Below are 20,642 nucleotides of genomic sequence, written 5' to 3'. Positions count from 1 at the left end.
TGTGGCACCAGATTTATGACAGTCTGTGGTTTCAGGAATTCTGAAAAAGGTTCTTGTGTAAATGTGTATAGAGCGCAGGAACAGATGGATGTAGATTTCCTCGGTGAAGTTCCGTCTCAGTATTAAATTTGGGGGGTGTTTTGGGTGGCCATAAGACCCCTAGAAGGCTTGGCCACGGGCTACCACCGAAACAACCTACATTTTAATCCACTGCTGAGAGCCAAGTATAAGCTCTGTGGAGGCCACAGATACATTACTGGCCTCCATTGAGCTACGCTTAGGGGAGACCCTAGCAATACAGCCATACAGTCCGTATGGAAAGTATTAAGACTGATTTAAATTTCTCACTCCTTGTTTCGTTGCAGCCAATCGGTAAGCTTAAAAAATTCTTTTTTTGCTCATTAGTGTATACTCAACCCCCATCTTGACAGAAAAATACAGAAATGTTGAATTTTTTCAAATTTATTAACCCCTGTGTCTGTCTCGCCACAATTCTGTCTCTGAGCTCCATGGACAGTTCATTAGACCTCATGATTCTCATGTGCTCTGACATGTACTGTGAGCTGTGAGCTCTTATATAGACAGGTATGTGCCTTTCATAAACAAGTCCATTCAGTTGTACTCCAATGAAGGAGTAGAACCATCTCATGGAGGATCAGAAGGAAATGGACAGTATGTGAGTAAAATATCACAGCAAAGGGTGCTGAATACTTATGACCATGCAATTATTTCAGTTTTTCTTCTTTAATAAATTAGCAAACATCAACATTTCTGCTTTTCTTCTAGTTAGATTGAAGCAGATTGTGCATTAACGAGCAGCAAAAAAACCTTTTTTTAATCTTACCAAATGACTGCAATGAAACAAGGAGTGAAAAATGTAAAGGCTTCTGAATACTTTTCATACACACTGTAACTGTAACTATACGGAGGGCATCAGTGTGATCTTGTCTTTTGGGGCTCTCAAGATCCATTTTTTTTAATGCCTGGAACTGGAAGCTCAAGAAATGTATATTTTATTGTATTCTCTTCTTCAGCACAGACCTCAAGGGAATTAAAGGGATTGGTGTTTTTTGGTGTTTTCAATACATTTTTCATGCGCACAAAAAAATTGATCAAAGAATTGATCAGTTAAAAACACATTGCACTTACATGTGTCTCAAAGTACAATGCCTTTTTGATGTGTCTCCATATACTGAGAGTTTCACACACGTTAGATTATGTTTTATACAAGCCAATCCGGAATGTCCGACAAGGATTCGAAGCTGCCTCGATTCACTTAGATCGTGCGTCCAATTTCCTGCATGTGTCACTTCCCCGCTCGCTCATCTTCTTCCGGGTGCATGTAAGTGTGTGTCTTGCGGCACACTTTTGAAAGTTAAATTCCGTGGTTTGTCCGATTCAGTCAGATTGTCCGACGGCCATGCCCCCAATTTGTGTCGGGGCTGATGCGCCACAATCCGATTGCGTGCACCAAAAACCCCTGTGCAATTCAGGGCAAATAATTGGTAAACCCAACGGAAATGCGTGCACCATAGAGATCACATGACTCTCCGTTTGCGACCATTTTATGGTCAGTAATCTCTGGCTGATTTGGTAATGGACAGGAGGCTTCACCTTACATATCAAGAAAGCGGAGAAGAACTATTAATAGATGTATATCAGTAAATTACAGAATATCCCGCTTCCCACACAAAGCACATGAGGTAAAGTGGTCAACCCCTTTATCCCCTTTTAAGAACGAGCTTCTGTATGTTATTATTAGCTACACCAATAGTCACTGTTGTCTCTTGGAGTGGTCAGCCTGACAAAAATAATGTTGGTTAATAATTTATTAGATCCTTTTATTAACAATTGTGGATGTGGAGGAGGAGACAATTTATAATAAGAATTAGCAATTGAAGTAAATTAGAAATTAGAAAGTAAAATTCTTAATATCAAAAAGTGATAGAACCAAAAAAAAAATGAACATTACAAAAACGATTCCATCCTGTAAACATCTGTTTGGCTTCTCTCATCCAAATATTCTAAAGAACCATTAGAAGAGGAAGTTCAGCAGGAGAAGACACACAATGGCTGGAGCCAGGACAGCTGTATGAACACTTATACCACCATCGGTGCAGACAAACTTGACTTTGGTTGTTACTCCCTCAATAGTTTGGGTCTGGCTGCCGAGGTCACAGAGTGATTTTGTTGCACACCCTCGAAAGGATGTTGATACTGATCCTACAAAAAATACATAAGAATTTTCTGTTAATACAATTCATTATTGCATTATTCATCATGGCTACTGCTGAGCAATGTTCTATTGAAGTTGAGTTCCGGGCCGCAACCCCCCCCCCCCAACCTTCAATATTAGAGCATGCCCTTGTGCTAGTGGGGCCATGCGCTACCATTTTATAGGGGGTCGTCACTCCCCAATGAAATCATCGCTCTGTTTCCATAACTAGACCCAAACAGATTTGGGCTGAACTTGCCCAAAACCTGAATTTTAACCCTTTGCTGCACCAAGACATTGTTCAAGTCATGTTGTGGCAGTGGGTGCACGAAGAGGGCTCATGGGCTTAGCCCTTATCATCCATAATCCAGCAAACACTCACCCCTAACACCATTAACCTTTTGAACGCGACAGCAAAGCTACCGAGAGCTTCATTCAGATTGCCGCCCCTGTGATGTCATTGAGGGGCGTCGTTTATGGAAGTCTATGTGAGATTTCCTGGCATGTCACTGAGCATATTCTCATCTACTCCAATACAGTACTATTGCAGTATATGGCAGGATCCATCAGACACCCTAGGGTTGAATACCTTAAGGGGTCTAAAATAACACAAAAAAAAATTAAAAAGTAAAAAAAAAAAATTTAATGAATAAAAACTTAAAATTTTAAATCACCCCCTTTCTTTAGAACTGATATAAAATTAAATAAAACCAGAAACACGCATTGTCGAGTCTTAAAAATGGTCAATCTGTAAAAATGTAAATACGGTTATTCCCAGAAGTTAACCCTTTCAACAGAAAGAGCACCAAAATGTCTGGATCAAAACTTCTTTACTATTTTGCAACGCGTAAAAATTTTAATTAAAAAGTGATCAAAAGGTCATACAGTCTCCAAAATTCTAGCAATGAAAACATCTCATCCCACAAAAAATGACACCTCACGCAGGTCAGTATGGCAACATATGAAAAAGTTATTGGGCTCACAATTTGGCAAATTGAAGAATTTGTGCTAAAAAAAATTTGGATTTTAATTTGTAACCTCAAGGATCGTACTCACCCAAAGAATAAAGGTAAGTTGTCATTTGGAACACACAATGAAAGCCGTAAAAACAGGACCCAAAAAAAAAAACGGCACAATTTTTTTTTTCTGAATTTCACTGCATTTTGAATTTTTTTCCAAGTACAAGACATGGAATATTAAATACTGTCACTAGAAAGTAAAATGTGTTACCCAATTTGTTCTACAGCTCTATGTGCGGAAAAATTAAAAAGTTATGGAATTTTGAAAGGGTTGAGTGAAAAATGGAAACGCAAAAATGAAAACGGGCTGTGTCGTTAAGGGGTTAATACGCCTGCTCATTAATTGTGGCTGCAGTGTCAATGCAGTAGAATTTTTTTAAAAGGGGTTTTCCCTTTTCATACGGTTAACCCCTGAATAGATTATAAATGTCTGATTGCCGGTGGTCTGACTGCTCATGTGATCTGAGACATGATGGACTCTAAGTTCTGCCCCAAAAAATAGACAATCACCACCAGAACCAAGGATTCTGAATTGTGATTTTTTTCCTTTTATTTCTCCACATATGTAATCCCTTTGGAAATGTGTAAAAATCCCTTTAAAGAGTAATTAACAAATAATTTGGGGTACCTTTTATTTCTGTTGCCTGTAAGAGACACCGATCCTCGTTGCCGGTGCACTGTACAGTGTCTGATGTGTAACACCAATTACTGCTTAGAGACGAGCAGGATCGGCAGACCAGTCCATTCACCTTGGTGCTTACAGCTGGAACTGAAACCAAAACAGGATAAATTAGAGAAAAACTATTTTAGAATAAAAAAGACTTGTTTTCACTTAATTTTCAATGTTTATCGCGTACGAACCTGAAAATGAAGTATTAATCCCTCTTTTTTATTCTTAAAAATAAAAACTCCTTTTCTGCTAAATGACAGATATACACATCATGAGGAGGAATTACTATTTTTTTAAAGATTTTAATTACCGTATATACTCGAGTATAAGCTGACCCAAGTATAAGCCGAGGCCCCGAATTTTACCACAAAAACCTGGTAAAACCTTTTTTTTTTACTCGAGCATAAGCCGAGTTTGGGTTTTCAGCACATTTTTTTTGTGCTGAAAAATTAGGCTTATACTCCAGTATATATGGTACATCATATGGACCTCAAATTGCTTTTAAAAAATTCAACATGCCATATACAACTACAATGCTAAAAAAAAAGTTTTGGCATTCGGAAAATGAGAATAAATAATAAAAAATGCATCGTCCTTAAGATCATTACCCTGACATTTGTATCATCTCATCTCCATCTCATTGTTCTCAATTTATTAGTATTTTTTGGTGTGAATGCAATACGTTTGGCCTGGGCTTACGGGATCATTAGGCAGAAGAAAGGACCCACATCTACCAGGTATTAGTAACTTATCTTGTGGATATGTCATAAATAGTGATGGGAGGACATGAAGTTTGGGTTTGGCATTCGGGCCACACTCGCCGGTAAATCCGTGATTGCTGCCGGCACCAATTCCAGGTGTTAACTTTTCAAAGGCCATCGGCGCAATATAAATGTGATTTCAATATATGATCCACCCCTAAATGCTGTTGAATTTAAATGGTAGCACCCCCGATATGTTCTACTTGAGTGTTACTGTGATGGTGGGCGGTACCTGAATCTGAACCTTGACCAAACCTGAGCTGTAACGGGTCCATAGTTGTTCTGGGAAATTATCATTCTAGATTGTGAAAGTTTCTAAAGCATCTGTAAAAATGTGTTCCCATGTGCCCCTTTTATGTTTCTCCGATTATGTGTCCCCTTCTAAGGCTGCATTCACACTGCCTTATGGGGGGTGTATATACGGACGACATATATATGGCCTATATATGTCCCCCTTAGGCAGCAATGGGCGCACGGCACCCTACTGGAGTGGTGCAGTAGAGCACACGTGATGCACCGTTCTGTACCCCGTGAACAGATAGGACATGTCCTATCCTTTCTCGGCATACAGCGCCATACTGCGCCATACCGCGCCATATTCCTCTAAGGTGAAGGGTGGGGATGAGCAGTGCTCACCCCCTCCTCCTCTCCTCGGCACCGCCATGTGCCCGCCGTGCTACGGTACGGCAGGCAACGGCGGTGTGAATGTAGCCTAAGAGTCTCTAACTACATATTCCCTTCTATGTGTCTCCATCTATGTGCCCCCTTCTATGTGACTCTTATTACATATCCCCTTTCATGTGTCTCCTTCTATGTGCCCCCTTATTTGTGTCTCCTACTATGTTCCCCCTCCTATGTGCCCCCTCCTATCTGCCCCCTATGTGTCTCCTTCTTTGTGTCTCTTACTCCTAGTCACAAGTACTGTAGAATTTCACTCTTCTAATGAGAAATTATCATTCTAGTGTGTGATAGTTGCTGAAGGACCTGTAAAAGCCTGTGTTCCCCCAGCTATATGCTTCCTTTCATGTGCTCCCTTCTATTTGTCTCATATTATGTGCCCCTTTTATGTGTCTCTTACTATGGGCCCCTTCTATATGTCTCATTTTGTGCCCCTTTGTGTCCACTTCTATGTGTCTCTTACTATGGGCCCCTTCTATATGTCTCATTTTGTGCCCCTTTGTGTCCACTTCTATGTGTCTCTTACTATGGGCCCCTTCTATATGTCTCATTTTGTGCCCCTTTGTGTACACTTCTATGTGTCTCTTACTATGGGCCCCTTCTATATGTCTCATTTTGTGCCCCTTTGTGTACACTTCTATGTGTCTCTTACTATGGGCCCCTTCTATATGTCTCATTTTGTGCCCCTTTGTGTACACTTCTATGTGTCTCTTACTATGGGCCCCTTCTATATGTCTCATTTTGTGCCCCTTTGTGTACACTTCTATGTGTCTCTTACTATGGGCCCCTTCTATGAGTCTCATTTTGTGCCCCTTTGTGTACACTTCTTTATGTCCAATTCTATTTGTCTCTTTTGATGTGCCCCTGTCTATGTGCCCACTTCTATTTTCCCTTCTGTTTACTTTTATTTATTTTAATATCTTTTCAAAGCTTTTTTTATGTCATTTTTTATGCAATAAACACGTCTTAAATATGTATCCATACAAGTATTAGTTGTGATACATTCTTAATTGTACGGAAGACAAAGTATGTTAAAAAAGCTGTAGGTATAAAGCAGTAGCAATAATATTACAAACAAACAGTAATTACGGTAGAGATCGTATGAGATCCTGCAAGTAACTGGAGAACATCCTAATGAAGGGGAAAAAAACACGAAAAACACAAAAAAAGAAGCAATAAGGGAATGGGTGTGTATCTTGGTGGAGGTACTTATTGGTACGCAAATGATCAGGTTGGCTGCATTATCCTCACATTTGATTGTGTTGCTATCAAATAATTTTAACTGGGGACTAGAGATGAGCGAGCACTAAAATGCTCGTTACTCGAGTCAAACTTTTCCCGATGCTCGAGTGCTCGTATCGAATAATGAACCCCATTGAAGTCAATGGGAGACTCGAGCATTTTTCAAAGGGACCAATAAAATGTGTCATGTTATTGAGAAATAAGGAAGTCAGTCGTGTTTCTTCGTTTTTTTAATTCAATGGAATATTCGTGGAACTTCAAAAAGGAGAATGACCTGTGTTACACATCTGCAATGTGTTCTTCACATATATTGTTCTTCACATACTATTGTGAGGAACAACTTTCTGTACTCATGTCTTCTGATAAGTTAGCAGATGTACGGAAACATCTGCAATGTGTTCTTCACTGTGTTCTTCACTTAAATGATCCTTAAATGATCCTGTGTTCACTGTGTTCTTCACTGTTCTTCACTGTGTTTCCTTAAGTGAAAGCTCGTTCTCGAGCAGGGGAAATACTCGTCCGAGCAACGAGCCGTTTCGAGTACGCTAATACTCGAACGAGCATCAAGCTCGGAGGAGTATGCTCGCTCATCTCTACTGGGGACCCTTAGATTTTTCTATTATGTGTGGGCTCTTTTCTTAGTAACTCAGTTCCTCTAATTTGGCAATTTGAGCCACTTTCCTAACTCAATGTCCGATGGTGTGAAGAGACGTCTCCAATAAAATGGGATCAGGTTTTCCGCAGCAGCTCTGCTCAGTTAGCCTCAAAAAGGTATTGCCTGATTTCTTTACTCTTCTTCTGTTCTCCATGGTACAAATCTACACTACTAAATTGCGATGAATTTAGGACCCATTAACACGACAAGTCAATGACCAAGCTCTTCGCAGATTCTAGCTGTAGAAGACATCAGAATTGGAGGACTTACATTTAGGCTCATTAGGGATACATCTGTCTTTGTCGCAACATGAAGTCGCGAGCTGGATGTGTCCTTCCTTTAAGCGTAAGGTGCCAGTGAAGTTACATTCAGATGTCAGCACACATGTCCGGATCACGGACTTGATATTTGTTCCACCTATAAATAAACATAAACAATTTTATATATCAAAAATAATATTTAGATGGTTCTCTGCTATGACCTTACGTAAAGGCTACTTCATGTCACGATATAAAGTGACCATCTGGTAGAAGCCTCCTATGGTCCAAGGTAAAATCTGGTGAATGATGTCATATGCACCGATGTGTCCTCCCTTACCGGTCCATGTCTAAATAAACAGAGATCAATTGAAGATCGTCAGACAACCCAAGCACGACCTATACCTGGTACCAGTATCTCCAGTGATGATACCACCAGGAGGACTACTCTTAAAGTTGTTGGGGCAGGTTTACTTACCCGGTCCATTCGCGATCCAGCGGCGCGTTCTCTGCGGTGGATTCGGGTCCGGCCGGGATTCATTAAGGTAGTTCCTCCGACGTCCACCAGGTGGCGCTGTTGCGCTGAAGAGCATCGGAACGCACTGGAGTAAACCGAGCCGGACCAAGTGAAGGTAAGCGCGTGCTGAGCGACAATTCTTTTTAAAAAATGCGGCGGTTTTTCGGAATCCGTCGGGTTTTTGTTCGGCCACGCCACCCGATTTCCGTCGCACGCATGCCGGCGCCGATGCGCCACAATCCGATCGCGTGCGCCAAAATCCCTGGCAATTCAGGGGAAACCGTCGCAAATCGGAAATATTCGGGTAACACGTCGGGAAAACACGAATCGGGCCCTTAGTAAATGACCCCCAATGTGTATGTGTATGTATATGTATGGTGTATATGTACTATAAACTGAATGCACTGTATATTGTTTATTTGTATATGGATGTACTGAGTCTGGATGCATTGTGCATATTCCTAATGTGTATACAGTATGTAGAAATTTGATACGTATCTTGATGACTCTTACAGCTGTACTTTAGGGTTAAAGTACATTAAATGACCAACCAACATTGTCTATGTGTGTATTTTATGTATATATATATACTGTTCATGCATCAACAGTGTATGTATGTAATGTGTATTTGTACTGGATGTATTAATTTGCTATGTATTAACACTATATAATGTTTACCGTATTTTTAGGATTATAAGGCACACCGGATTATAAGGCACACCATCAATAAATGCCTGCTAAAACATCTAGGTTCATATATAAGGCGCACCGGATTATAAGGATGAATGACCAGCAGGTGGCAGACCTGTGCACAGTACAAGGCAGCTGTTGTCTGTAAGTACAGTTCATATATAAGGTGCACTGGACTATAAGGCGCACCTTTGATTTATGAGAAAATCAAAGGATTTTTTGTGTGCCTTATAGTCCAAAAAATACAGTATATGTATGTCATGTGTGTATAATCTGTATGTGTGTATGTAGTAAGTATACATCTATGTAACTATATTTACTGTTCAATGTGTGTATATATATATATGTACTATGAGTGTGTATGTGTATATATATGTACTATGAGTGTGTATGCGTATATATATGTACTATGAGTGTGTATGTGTATATATATACATATATATATATATATATATATATATATATATATATATATATATATGTGTGTGTACTATGAGTGTGTGTATATATATATATATATATATATATATATATATATATATATATGTACTATGAGTGTGTATGCGTATATATATGTACTATGAGTGTGTATGTGTATATATGTACATATATATATATATATGTGTGTGTGTACTATGAGTGTGTGTATATATATATATATATATATATATATATATATATATATATATATATATATATGTACTATGAGTGTGTATGTGTATATATATATGTACCATGAGTGTGTATGTGTATATATATATGTACCATGAGTGTGTATGTGTATATATATATATGTACTATGAGTTTGTATGTGTATATATATATATATATGTACTATGAGTTTGTATGTGTATATATATATGTACTATGAGTTTGTATGTATATATATATATATATATATATATATATATATATGTACTATGAGTTTGTATGTGTATATATATATATATATATATATATATATATATATATATATATATGTACTATGAGTTTGTATGTGTATATATATATGTACTATGAGTGTGTATATGTATATGTACTATGAGTGTGCATGAATGTAATGTGCATATGCACAGTGAATATGCACTGAATAATGTGTATAGGTATGTAGTGTGTATATGTACTGTGTGTAAGAATTATGTATGTATTTAGGTTGTATGTTTTTGTATTGTAGTGTCAGTGTGTTGTCAGCTCATCTGTAGTTCTGATATCTCAAGACGCTGTTCAAGATGGAATATGGTAATTTCTTCCACTTTATTCTAGTGATTTTATAGCCGTTGGTAATAAGTTAGATTACAGCGCTACAATATTTACTTCTGAGGTGTGTGACCTGATAATGTGCCCCACCCCCGGCAGAGATAAGGGACCACATAACATTACGTGTAGTGCATTAATACAGTGGAAAGGCGTCGGAAAACTCGAGATCTGGAGATTTGCCACATAAATAGGTAATCACAAAGGTCAGCGAGGGAACTCAGGAGCTGTTGTATTTAGCAATAAAAACTAACTACATGAGAAAATCCCTAGTGTGTTCCCCACAGGACCTTCAGCTTCACCATCACCATCCGCTCTTCTCACAGCCGCCTGCAGGACTTCTCCCGTGCTTCCCCCAAACTCTAGAACGCTCTACCAAAATGTATGAACCTGGCAACATAGTGGACATCAGAATGGGGTCCCTTTTACCCCATAGCTATCTGTACACTCACGATCATATACATTTATAACCCTATACATACTGTATGTACACACATATAGCAGATATACATATTGGGGCACATTTACTAAGGGATTTGCGCCAGTTTTCTGTTGGAATTTGCTTGCACAGGTATTTAAGAAGTGTACAATCCACTTTTTGTGACTTTTTCGTGGCGCGGCTGCACTAGTCATCGTGCAACACAAATTAGGGGGTGTTCCGGTGCTCAGTCGGACCGCGCACCATATTTATGATGCAAAGTCTGATAGAAGTGTGTTGCACACCCCATGTTAATGATAGACCAGAAAAAAAGTTGGTGCACTCTGTCGGGGCAGTTCAGGGAACACCAGATTCATGAAGAACGGCGCCAGGCATCATGAATCTGGCGCCCCCTGCATTATACACAGGCAAACTGCATTTAGTGCAGTTTGCACCAATTTTATTAAATGAGCCCCATTATATTAAACATATAGGGGGGTCATTAACTAAGGGCCCGATTCGCGTTTTCCCGGTGTGTTACCCGAATATTTCCGATTTGCACCGATTTCCCCAGAATTGCCCCGGGATTTCGGCGCACGCGATCTGATTGTGGCGCATCGGTGCCGGCATGCACGCAACGGAAATCGGGGGGGGGGGGGGTGGCCGAACGAAAACCTGACGGATTCGGAAAAACCGCCGCAGTTAAAAAAAAAAAGTGTCGTGGAGCTTGCACTTACCTTCAATCAGCCTGGCTCGGTGTATTCCAGTGCGTTCCGGGGAACTTCAGCGCAGCAGCGCCACCTGGTGGACGTCGGAGGAACTACCTTAATGAATCCCGGCCAGACCCGAATCCAGCGCAGAGAACGCGCCGCTGGATCGCGAATGGACCGGGTAAGTAAATGTGCCCCATAGTATAAGAATACATTATATACACATCTATACAGTAGTAACATACATACATTCAGCATATACACACATACATACAGTACCATATACACTGTATATAATGCTGCACCTCCTCTATTCTTTAGTGTGGCTGCTCGGGTGGACGGGCCCTCTAACACTGTGGGCCCCATATTAGCTGCAATGGCTGCTACCTCTGAAGTTACACTCCTGGTCCCCACCACCCAAAGACTTGAGACGTAACCTGTAAACCCAAGAGTTTAGCATTGCCTACAACACACAATAACTGCTCTGCTCCCGCACCTCGTCTTTCCGTCTACCCTCCCATATAGATTGTGAGCCCTCATGATCACTGTGGTTTTTGTGTCTCATCCTCATGTGCCGGCCTCATCTTACGTTTCTACTCCCAGTCCTTCTTCTATATCAGGATGTCCCAGCGTGATGACCTCATCATGTTGGTCCAGGCTGATGGGAGGAAGCTTTAAGGTTCTAGCCAGGAGTTTATACATCACAACCATGGAGCGGTTTCCCTTGTTGAGGAACACCTGAGTATTTTACTTTGTTTTTGTGGGGACTGGTGTTTATACAATATAAATATTGGATGACGCCAACCTACAGACAAAGGGTTATCCAGTTGAACTGCACAAATCAATCTGTGCCAAATCATTACTATGGGTGGATACTTTGGTAGAAGAGTTTGCCTATTACAAGCTTCCTCTTGGTTATACTAGTCCCTCCAGGACAGGCTGTAATTCCCGATTGTTGTGTAGATGGAGGGATTTCTCATAAAACGGTTGTCAAAGATCACTATCGTTACCGCTTTTACCTATAAGTAGATACAATCATGTATCAGTCTATGGCTTATACTATCCGCCCCGCTTCCGGTGACGTCCTTGTTGTGTGCAGTCATGTACTTGGTTGTTTTATCATTTATGATTGTACCTTGGGCTTAGTAAAGATACTTTCTTGTTCTTCATGTATTTCGGTTGAACTTGCTTTTTGTAGGGAATATAGAAAGCTCGTAAAAATATGGTATAACTCACCAAAATTGGAATCAGTGAAGGAGGATCCACAAGATTTATCAGAAGGACAAGTCACGTCACTGCCGGTGCAGGATACAGTGTTTGTAGAGGAGCACTGCGTACACGAGAGAGCCCAACCTAAGGGGACGGCACATTCATCACTTACTACTTACAACAATACTAGCAACATGAAAATATATTAAAAATAATAATGACAAATAATAATTCTAATTAATATTATTATTGTTTGTAAGATAAGAGACATTATTATTATATCTCTTTAGCATAGTCACTGCAGGGCAGGTCTCTTGTCGGAATAATGTTAAAATAATAATAATAATAATAATAATAATAATAATACTAATAATACTAATAATACTAATAATAATAATAATTATTATAATACATATAATAATTAATTATTATTATTATTTTATTATTGTATTATTATTATTAGTAGTAGTAGTAGTAGTAGTAGTAGATAATGTTTCTGCCCTATTGTTACTATAAGAAGAGGAGTAACAATATGTTTTAATTCATATAAATTAAAAAGAAGAATACTATTATTATTATTATTATTATTATTATTGTTATTATTAGTATTATTATTATTATTATTATTATTATTATTATTATTATTATTGTTATTATTATTATATACGTATTCTTCTTTTTAATTTATATTATTTAAGAAGTATTGTTATTCCTCCTCTTGTAGTGACTTTAGGAGAGGTCTCTTGGCAGGATGATGATGAAGATGATGATATTATTATTTTGTTATTATTATTATTATTATTATTATTATTATTATTACTATTATTATCTTAATATTCTTCTTTTTAATTTATATAAAACGTATTGTGACTCCTCTGCTTACAGAGACTTTATAGCAGGTTTCCTATCAAACAGATAATAAAAATAACAATAATAATAATTTAATCATTATGGCAAGGGAATCTGCCATCAAGTGACTATGCAAGCGAAATAACAATTAAAATGTAATTTGGTGATCAAAATAATCATTATTAAGTACAGGCGGTCCCCTACTCAAGAACACCTGACTTACATACGGCCCCTAGTTACAAACGGACCTCTGGATGTTGGTCATTTCCTGTACTTTAGCCTTAGGCTACAATAATCAGTTGTAACAGTTATCACAGGTGTCTGTAATGAAGCTTTAGTGTTACTCCTGGTTCTTATGACAATTCAACATTTTTAAAATCCAATTGTCACAAAGAACAAAAAAATTTGGCTGGGATTACAATGTGTGATAAATGTATTACTATCACTGTTATTATTATTACCTGTTTGATAAGAAACCTGCCCTAAAGTCACTATAAGAAGGGGAATAACAATAGTTTTTAAATCATATAAATTATAAATTAATAAATTATAATAATAATAAATTATATAAATTAAAAAGTATATGAATATGACTACTACTACTACTAATAATAATAATAATAATAATAATCTTTGTGATTATTCCTGTTCCCATCTTCTGTAATAAATCCATTAAAAATACATCAACACAAGAGAAAAAGAAAAATCAGTAATATGTGACGAATTTTAGGAAATCTTACTTCTTGCTACAAGAGCAGAGATGAGGCTTAGAATCAGGATCATTGTTCTGGTCTTCCAGACGGGTCGGGATGTGAGAAAGAAATCTCTGAGCCTGAGGTTCTTTATTTATACGTTTTTACATTGGGACAAGAGAGGGCGTCGTAAGAGGGCGTAATAATTTCAGGGAAATGAAATTCAGCCCCTGTTATCTCACAGCGATTCTATATCTACTCTGATAACGCCTCAATTTATGGAAGGGTGACAAAGCTGTTGAATTTTAACTCTGCATATGCTGTGGGCATTAGCCCTTACAGGAAAGATTAATACTAGGTGAGAAAAGGTGAGTAAATTTTTTCCCCATTGGGACATATTTGGGGGAGTACCTGCTGACTATCGGGGCACTCTGGCTACTGTGTGGGGTAATCTTGCTATTGAGGGAGCATGCCACTCCAAGCACTTCCATCTAATCTGAATTTTTGGCCAGGAAGGAGCAGCTGGAAAATAAAAATAAAGCTATGGATGACTTGTGTGGTGATATGTGTGTAGCATAGCATAGAGTACCCACCTCTGCACCACATCGCCAACACATGTTTGAAACTTCAGGGTAAATTCTGTGGATTTGAGAGGGGCAATTGTCCTACTTGGACAATATTCTATAGTTCTTTTCCTGGGCGTTACAAGGAAGTGGCATCTTGTGTGAAAATAGAAAGGCCTTATCTAGTTATGCATCAGTTAATTTGACGTAAATAGCTTCCCCCCATGCCCCAATAAAAGCAGGCCTACCTGGGGTGAAGGATCAGTTGGATGGGGGCCAAGAGGGCTCGGTGAGCACTGTTCAGCTCTATTGGAGATTCTGCAGGGGCCCGAGAATATTATTAAATATGGTTCTGAAAGTACCATCAATATGTTGGTTATCGATAGATTCCGGCAGCCCCTGGACTCTAATATTATTCCTAGGGCCCCTGTTCTCAGCATAGTCCATCTGTTCTGTAAAGGCCAATATTTGCTGTGAATAAAGCAAAATCTGGGCATCATAGACTGCAAGCCTTTCTGTAACCGTGCGATGGGAAGACTCAGTAGTAGAGACTCTTTGTTGAAGCTGATGTACAACTTCACGCAAAGTTGACAATTCCGCTCTGTATGATTGTTTGAGACGGGCCACATAGCTCTCCATGTCCTTTCTGCTTGGAATATCTCTGATATGACTACGAAGGGCACGTAGGTCTACCAGGACACCTTCTTCAATTGGGTTTCTTTGGAAATTCAGCCCCTGTTATCTCACAGCGATTCTATATCTACTCTGATAACGCCTCAATTTATGAAAGGGTGACAAAGCTGTTGAATTTTAACTCTGCACATGCTGTGGGCATTAGCCCTTACAGGAAAGATTAATACTATATATTTTACCATCTACCATTACATCAAAGATTTCATAAACAGAGTCCACAGGTGCCGGGGCTTCGTATTATCCAGCCCGCCCCCCTTCCCCTACGCTGCACTTGTCAGGAGAATAGGTCCAGGGTAGTCCCATACCCAAATTTCCCCACTCCCGTGAAGATACTGCAATCTTCTTTAGTTCTGTGTGCGGCAGCTGTGCGTGCCAGCGCTGATGCCGGAAGATGTGATGTAATCACATATTGTCTGCAGGATTCAGATCCGGCACAGCTTTTGGGAAGCAGAAAAGGTGAGTAAATTTTTTCCCCATTGGGACATATTTGGGGGAGTACCTGCTGACTATCGGGGCACTCTGGCTACTGTGTGGGGTAATCTTGCTATTGAGGGAGCATGCCACTCCAAGCACTTCCATCTAATCTGAATTTTTGGCCAGGAAGGAGCAGCTGGAAAATAAAAATAAAGCTATGGGTGACTTGTGTGGTGATATGTGTGTAGCATAGCAGTTAGTTTGTATATATAACGGATGCATATTAAATGTACACCAAATAAGTTGCCAATGACTTACACTGCACTTTCTCAGCAGCAATAAAGTGGGCAGAGTCAATTTTAGGCTGCAGTTCCCATCATGTCTTGTGTTTTCTCATCGAGTAAGTTACCAGTAAATCCAGTGAGATCTGGTATATCCAATAAACATTGCATAGTATACTTATAAATGTAATAAGTAGTAGATACCAGCAGTGGAACAGTTACATGTGTATAGTTTGTGCTTTGTGAGAACTAAGGTTTAATAGGTTCTATGGTTTTTAGAAACTTCTGGGTGAACAAAAACTTGGGGAAGGGGCTGCAGAGGAGCGTATAACACAGCTTGAGGTGCAGAGAGAGACAGAAAGTTTTGTGGAATCACAGACTGAGATGGTGGGACTGATACTAGGGAAGATGGCATTTCAATATTGACTTTGCAATTAATTGCTATTAAGCTGATCACTCTTTATAACATTCTGGAGTATATGCAAATTACAATAATAAAACCTGATGCAGTAGACTTTGTAAAAATTAACATTTGTATCATTCTCAAAACTTTGGGGCATGACTGTAATTAAGTAAATCTCTCCTCAACTGTTGCAATGTGTTAAACACCACATGCGACTGTACCCTGAGGGTTCCGTTTTTCAGATGCAGTTATTGTTGCCCGAACCTGGAATGGAGTAAAAGAAGGAGGAGGAGCAGCATCTTTCAATTATTTGTCTCATTATGATCCACATCTGCTTTTGGCTTCAAAAACTGCATCTGAAAAACTGAACGTGTGACAGCACCCTATGGGTAAAGCTAGAGAAATGAGGAATCTCCAGCTACAGGAAGATGATTGGGGAGGAGTTCAAGGTAGGTCACAGATACTAGGGATGAAGTAGCTTTATGGGAGGAAGACGTACATGGGAGATAATGGCCCATATAGTTTTGACCCCAACCAGCATGGCCAATCTAGCAAAGGAACATAACTACAGTTGTGTCAACAGAGCTTTCTGTTCAAGATTCACTCCGAGGCTAATAAGAATTCAACAGTGGCCACATAAATGCAATTGGCGCATTTAAACTGGTAAGTCACAGGGAGGACTCATGGGGAATTACTGCCCGGTAATACCGGGGATTGCTGAGGTCCCATAAGTTGGACCTGAATTCTATAGATGCTAGCACAATGGGGCACATTTACTAAGGGTCCGAATTGCTCTTTTTCGTCGGGATTACCGAAAATAGCCCCGGGTTTTTGGCGCACGCGATCGGATTGTGGCGCATCGGCGCCGGCATAAATGCAACGGAAAAAGGGGGGCGTGGCCGTCGGAAAACCCAATGGATTTGGAAAAAATGCGGTATTTAAAGGAAAAAATGTGTCACTTGACACGCGCTTACATGCACCAGGAATAGGCTGGTGAACTCCCGTGAACCTCGGCGGACCTCGGCGCAGCAGCGACACCTGGTGGACATTAGGTGCATGACCTTAGTGAATCCCCGGAAGACCCCAATCCTCGACGGAGAACGCGGCGCTGGATCGCGACAGGACCGGGTAAGTAAATGTGCCCCATTATGTTGGATGATGCACCTTTGTTGTGGATTGCGCTAACCCTCCTGTTACGACAGTATTGTTGAGCACTACATACGCCTCGGATGTGATTAATGACTCATTAGTAACGTTTTCTATTAATAATTGAGCAGTAACACTCCCTGAATCATTTTAATGATGGTTACCTAGAAGTAAAGTGAACAAAGTAAGTGCAAAGTCAATTTACCTATGACTCCAGATAGAGTCTGTGTGCAAGAAGGCAACCCAGCCCAGAAGTCACCCTGATTAACCCCCTTTTTTTTTTTACTCCCCTCCTTCCAAATGCCATAACTTTTTTATTTTTCAATTATTGTCTCTGACTTGTTATCTGCAAGGCAAATTGTTCTTCTATAGTAAGTATTATATTTTCAACATAAATCCACATTTATTGGGGTAAACACTAGGAGGAGAAGTACAAGTAGGTGATGTCAGTATGTGACTGATCACGCAGGATTAGGTACATCATAGATCACATGTTCAACGAATATTGAGGAGAGCATAAAACATTGATTAAGAAACCCCAAGATACCATCTCAAAAAGGGTCACTGTTGCAGCGTATGGGTAATTAACAAAGAAATAATCAAAACTACAAGAAAACGGAGAGGGGGGATAGGGAGGGAGACACATGAGGGGGATGGGGAGCACTTATGACTAAGGTATTTTAGACTGGAAGAGCAATGGGGACTTAGATATATGTCCCATGGGGCCCACATGGTGCTCATCTTACCCGGGTCTGCAGAAACATTGGCCACTAACTCCTCTATTCTGCACATAAAGCTGAGTTCCTGAAGCCACTCGACCACCGTAGGAGGTTGAGGACTCTTCCAATGTCTTGGGATTACCGTACAAGCTGCGGCCAAAAAGTGACAAAGAAGGCGTTTCTTAATAGAAGAGATAGAACCGGGTATGATTGACCACAGAGCTATGTGCAGAGATGCAGTGACCCTCTTGCCAGTAACCTGATGGTATGTATCAAAAACCTTAATCCTGAAGGGGTGGAGAAGCAAACAGCTCCACCAAATATGAAGTAGAGTACCCACCTCCGCACCACATCGCCAACACATATGTTTGAAACTTCCGGGGAAATTCTGTGGATTTGAGAGGGGCAATTGTCCTACTTGGACAATATTCTATAGTTCTTTTCCTGGGCATTACAAGGAAGCGGCATCTTATAGAAAGGCCTTATCTAGTTCTGCATCAGTTAATTTGACATAAATAGCTTCCCCCCATGCCCCAATAAAAGCATGCCTAACTGGGGTAGTATCTTCTAGCAATATACCATATATGATGGAGAGCGCGTGGGCTGGTGAGAAGGGCAGTCTAAACAAGGCCTCCATGGCCATCCTCGGATGTCAGCATGGGAGGCCTTCTAAGAGTCCAGCATGGGAATGGACTCGCCATCTACAATCTTGCCTAAGCGGATGTCAAAAGAGACCTCCCAACAAAAAAAATATCTGTCTACCCACACCAGGATTATGGAATAGTAGAGTCATAGGGCCCCAGGTGAGGTGTTCATTTCAGGTGGGGGAACCCTGTTAGGTGAGTTTCTTTTGGTTCTTCATCAAGGAAACCTCTGCAGTCTCGGTGGTTGATAAGGAACGTCGGTCAGCAGGAAAAAGGGCCAATCTGGGATGGTCACATCTGGCAGGATCACGCAGGATTAGGTACATCATAGATCACATGTTCAACGAATATTGAGGAGAGCATAAAACATTGATTAAGAAACCCCAAGATACCATCTCAAAAAGGGTCACTGTTGCAGCGTATGGGTAATTAACAAAGAAATAATCAAAACTACAAGAAAACGGAGAGGGGGGATAGGGAGGGAGACACATGAGGGGGATGGGGAGCACTTATGACTAAGGTATTTTAGACTGGAAGAGCAATGGGGACTTAGATATATGTCCCATGGGGCCCACATGGTGCTCATCTTACCCGGGTCTGCAGAAACATTGGCCACTAACTCCTCTATTCTGCACATAAAGCTGAGTTCCTGAAGCCACTCGACCACCGTAGGAGGTTGAGGACTCTTCCAATGTCTTGGGATTACCGTACAAGCTGCGGCCAAAAAGTGACAAAGAAGGCGTTTCTTAATAGAAGAGATAGAACCGGGTATGATTGACCACAGAGCTATGTGCAGAGATGCAGTGACCCTCTTGCCAGTAACCTGATGGTATGTATCAAAAACCTTAATCCTGAAGGGGTGGAGAAGCAAACAGCTCCACCAAATATGAAGTAGAGTACCCACCTCCGCACCACATCGCCAACACATATGTTTGAAACTTCCGGGGAAATTCTGTGGATTTGAGAGGGGCAATTGTCCTACTTGGACAATATTCTATAGTTCTTTTCCTGGGCATTACAAGGAAGCGGCATCTTATAGAAAGGCCTTATCTAGTTCTGCATCAGTTAATTTGACATAAATAGCTTCCCCCCATGCCCCAATAAAAGCATGCCTAACTGGGGTAGTATCTTCTAGCAATATACCATATATGATGGAGAGCGCGTGGGCTGGTGAGAAGGGCAGTCTAAACAAGGCCTCCATGGCCATCCTCGGATGTCAGCATGGGAGGCCTTCTAAGAGTCCAGCATGGGAATGGACTCGCCATCTACAATCTTGCCTAAGCGGATGTCAAAAGAGACCTCCCAACAAAAAAAATATCTGTCTACCCACACCAGGATTATGGAATAGTAGAGTCATAGGGCCCCAGGTGAGGTGTTCATTTCAGGTGGGGGAACCCTGTTAGGTGAGTTTCTTTTGGTTCTTCATCAAGGAAACCTCTGCAGTCTCGGTGGTTGATAAGGAACGTCGGTCAGCAGGAAAAAGGGCCAATCTGGGATGGTCACATCTGGCAGGATCACGCAGGATTAGGTACATCATAGATCACATGTTCAACGAATATTGAGGAGAGCATAAAACATTGATTAAGAAACCCCAAGATACCATCTCAAAAAGGGTCACTGTTGCAGCGTATGGGTAATTAACAAAGAAATAATCAAAACTACAAGAAAACGGAGAGGGGGGATAGGGAGGGAGACACATGAGGGGGATGGGGAGCACTTATGACTAAGGTATTTTAGACTGGAAGAGCAATGGGGACTTAGATATATGTCCCATGGGGCCCACATGGTGCTCATCTTACCCGGGTCTGCAGAAACATTGGCCACTAACTCCTCTATTCTGCACATAAAGCTGAGTTCCTGAAGCCACTCGACCACCGTAGGAGGTTGAGGACTCTTCCAATGTCTTGGGATTACCGTACAAGCTGCGGCCAAAAAGTGACAAA

The 20,642-nt window shown here is 40.4% G+C and overlaps 1 protein-coding gene across 1 annotated transcript; it reads right to left on the bottom strand.

Annotated features, from left to right (window-relative positions):
* Nucleotides 1-1,814: 1,814 nt before the first annotated feature.
* Nucleotides 1,815-14,011, bottom strand: LOC140065857 (uncharacterized). Its single transcript, XM_072113415.1, has 9 exons — nt 13,885-14,011; nt 12,323-12,439; nt 12,222-12,274; nt 12,097-12,105; nt 11,676-11,809; nt 11,474-11,523; nt 7,511-7,657; nt 3,863-4,003; nt 1,815-2,223 (listed from the first exon to the last, which is right to left on the bottom strand). The coding sequence occupies exons 1-9, from the start codon at nt 13,925-13,927 to the stop codon at nt 2,036-2,038; spliced, it is 882 nt and encodes a 293-aa protein (XP_071969516.1). The 5' UTR covers nt 13,928-14,011; the 3' UTR covers nt 1,815-2,035.
* Between the last annotated feature and the right edge of the window lie 6,631 nt (nt 14,012-20,642).

The sequence above is a fragment of the Engystomops pustulosus genome, chromosome 6 (assembly GCF_040894005.1).
Source record: "Engystomops pustulosus chromosome 6, aEngPut4.maternal, whole genome shotgun sequence".
Lineage (NCBI taxonomy): Eukaryota > Metazoa > Chordata > Amphibia > Anura > Leptodactylidae > Engystomops > Engystomops pustulosus.
Note: the sequence above shows the minus strand (reverse complement) of the source record. Positions and strands in the feature narration are given on the sequence as shown.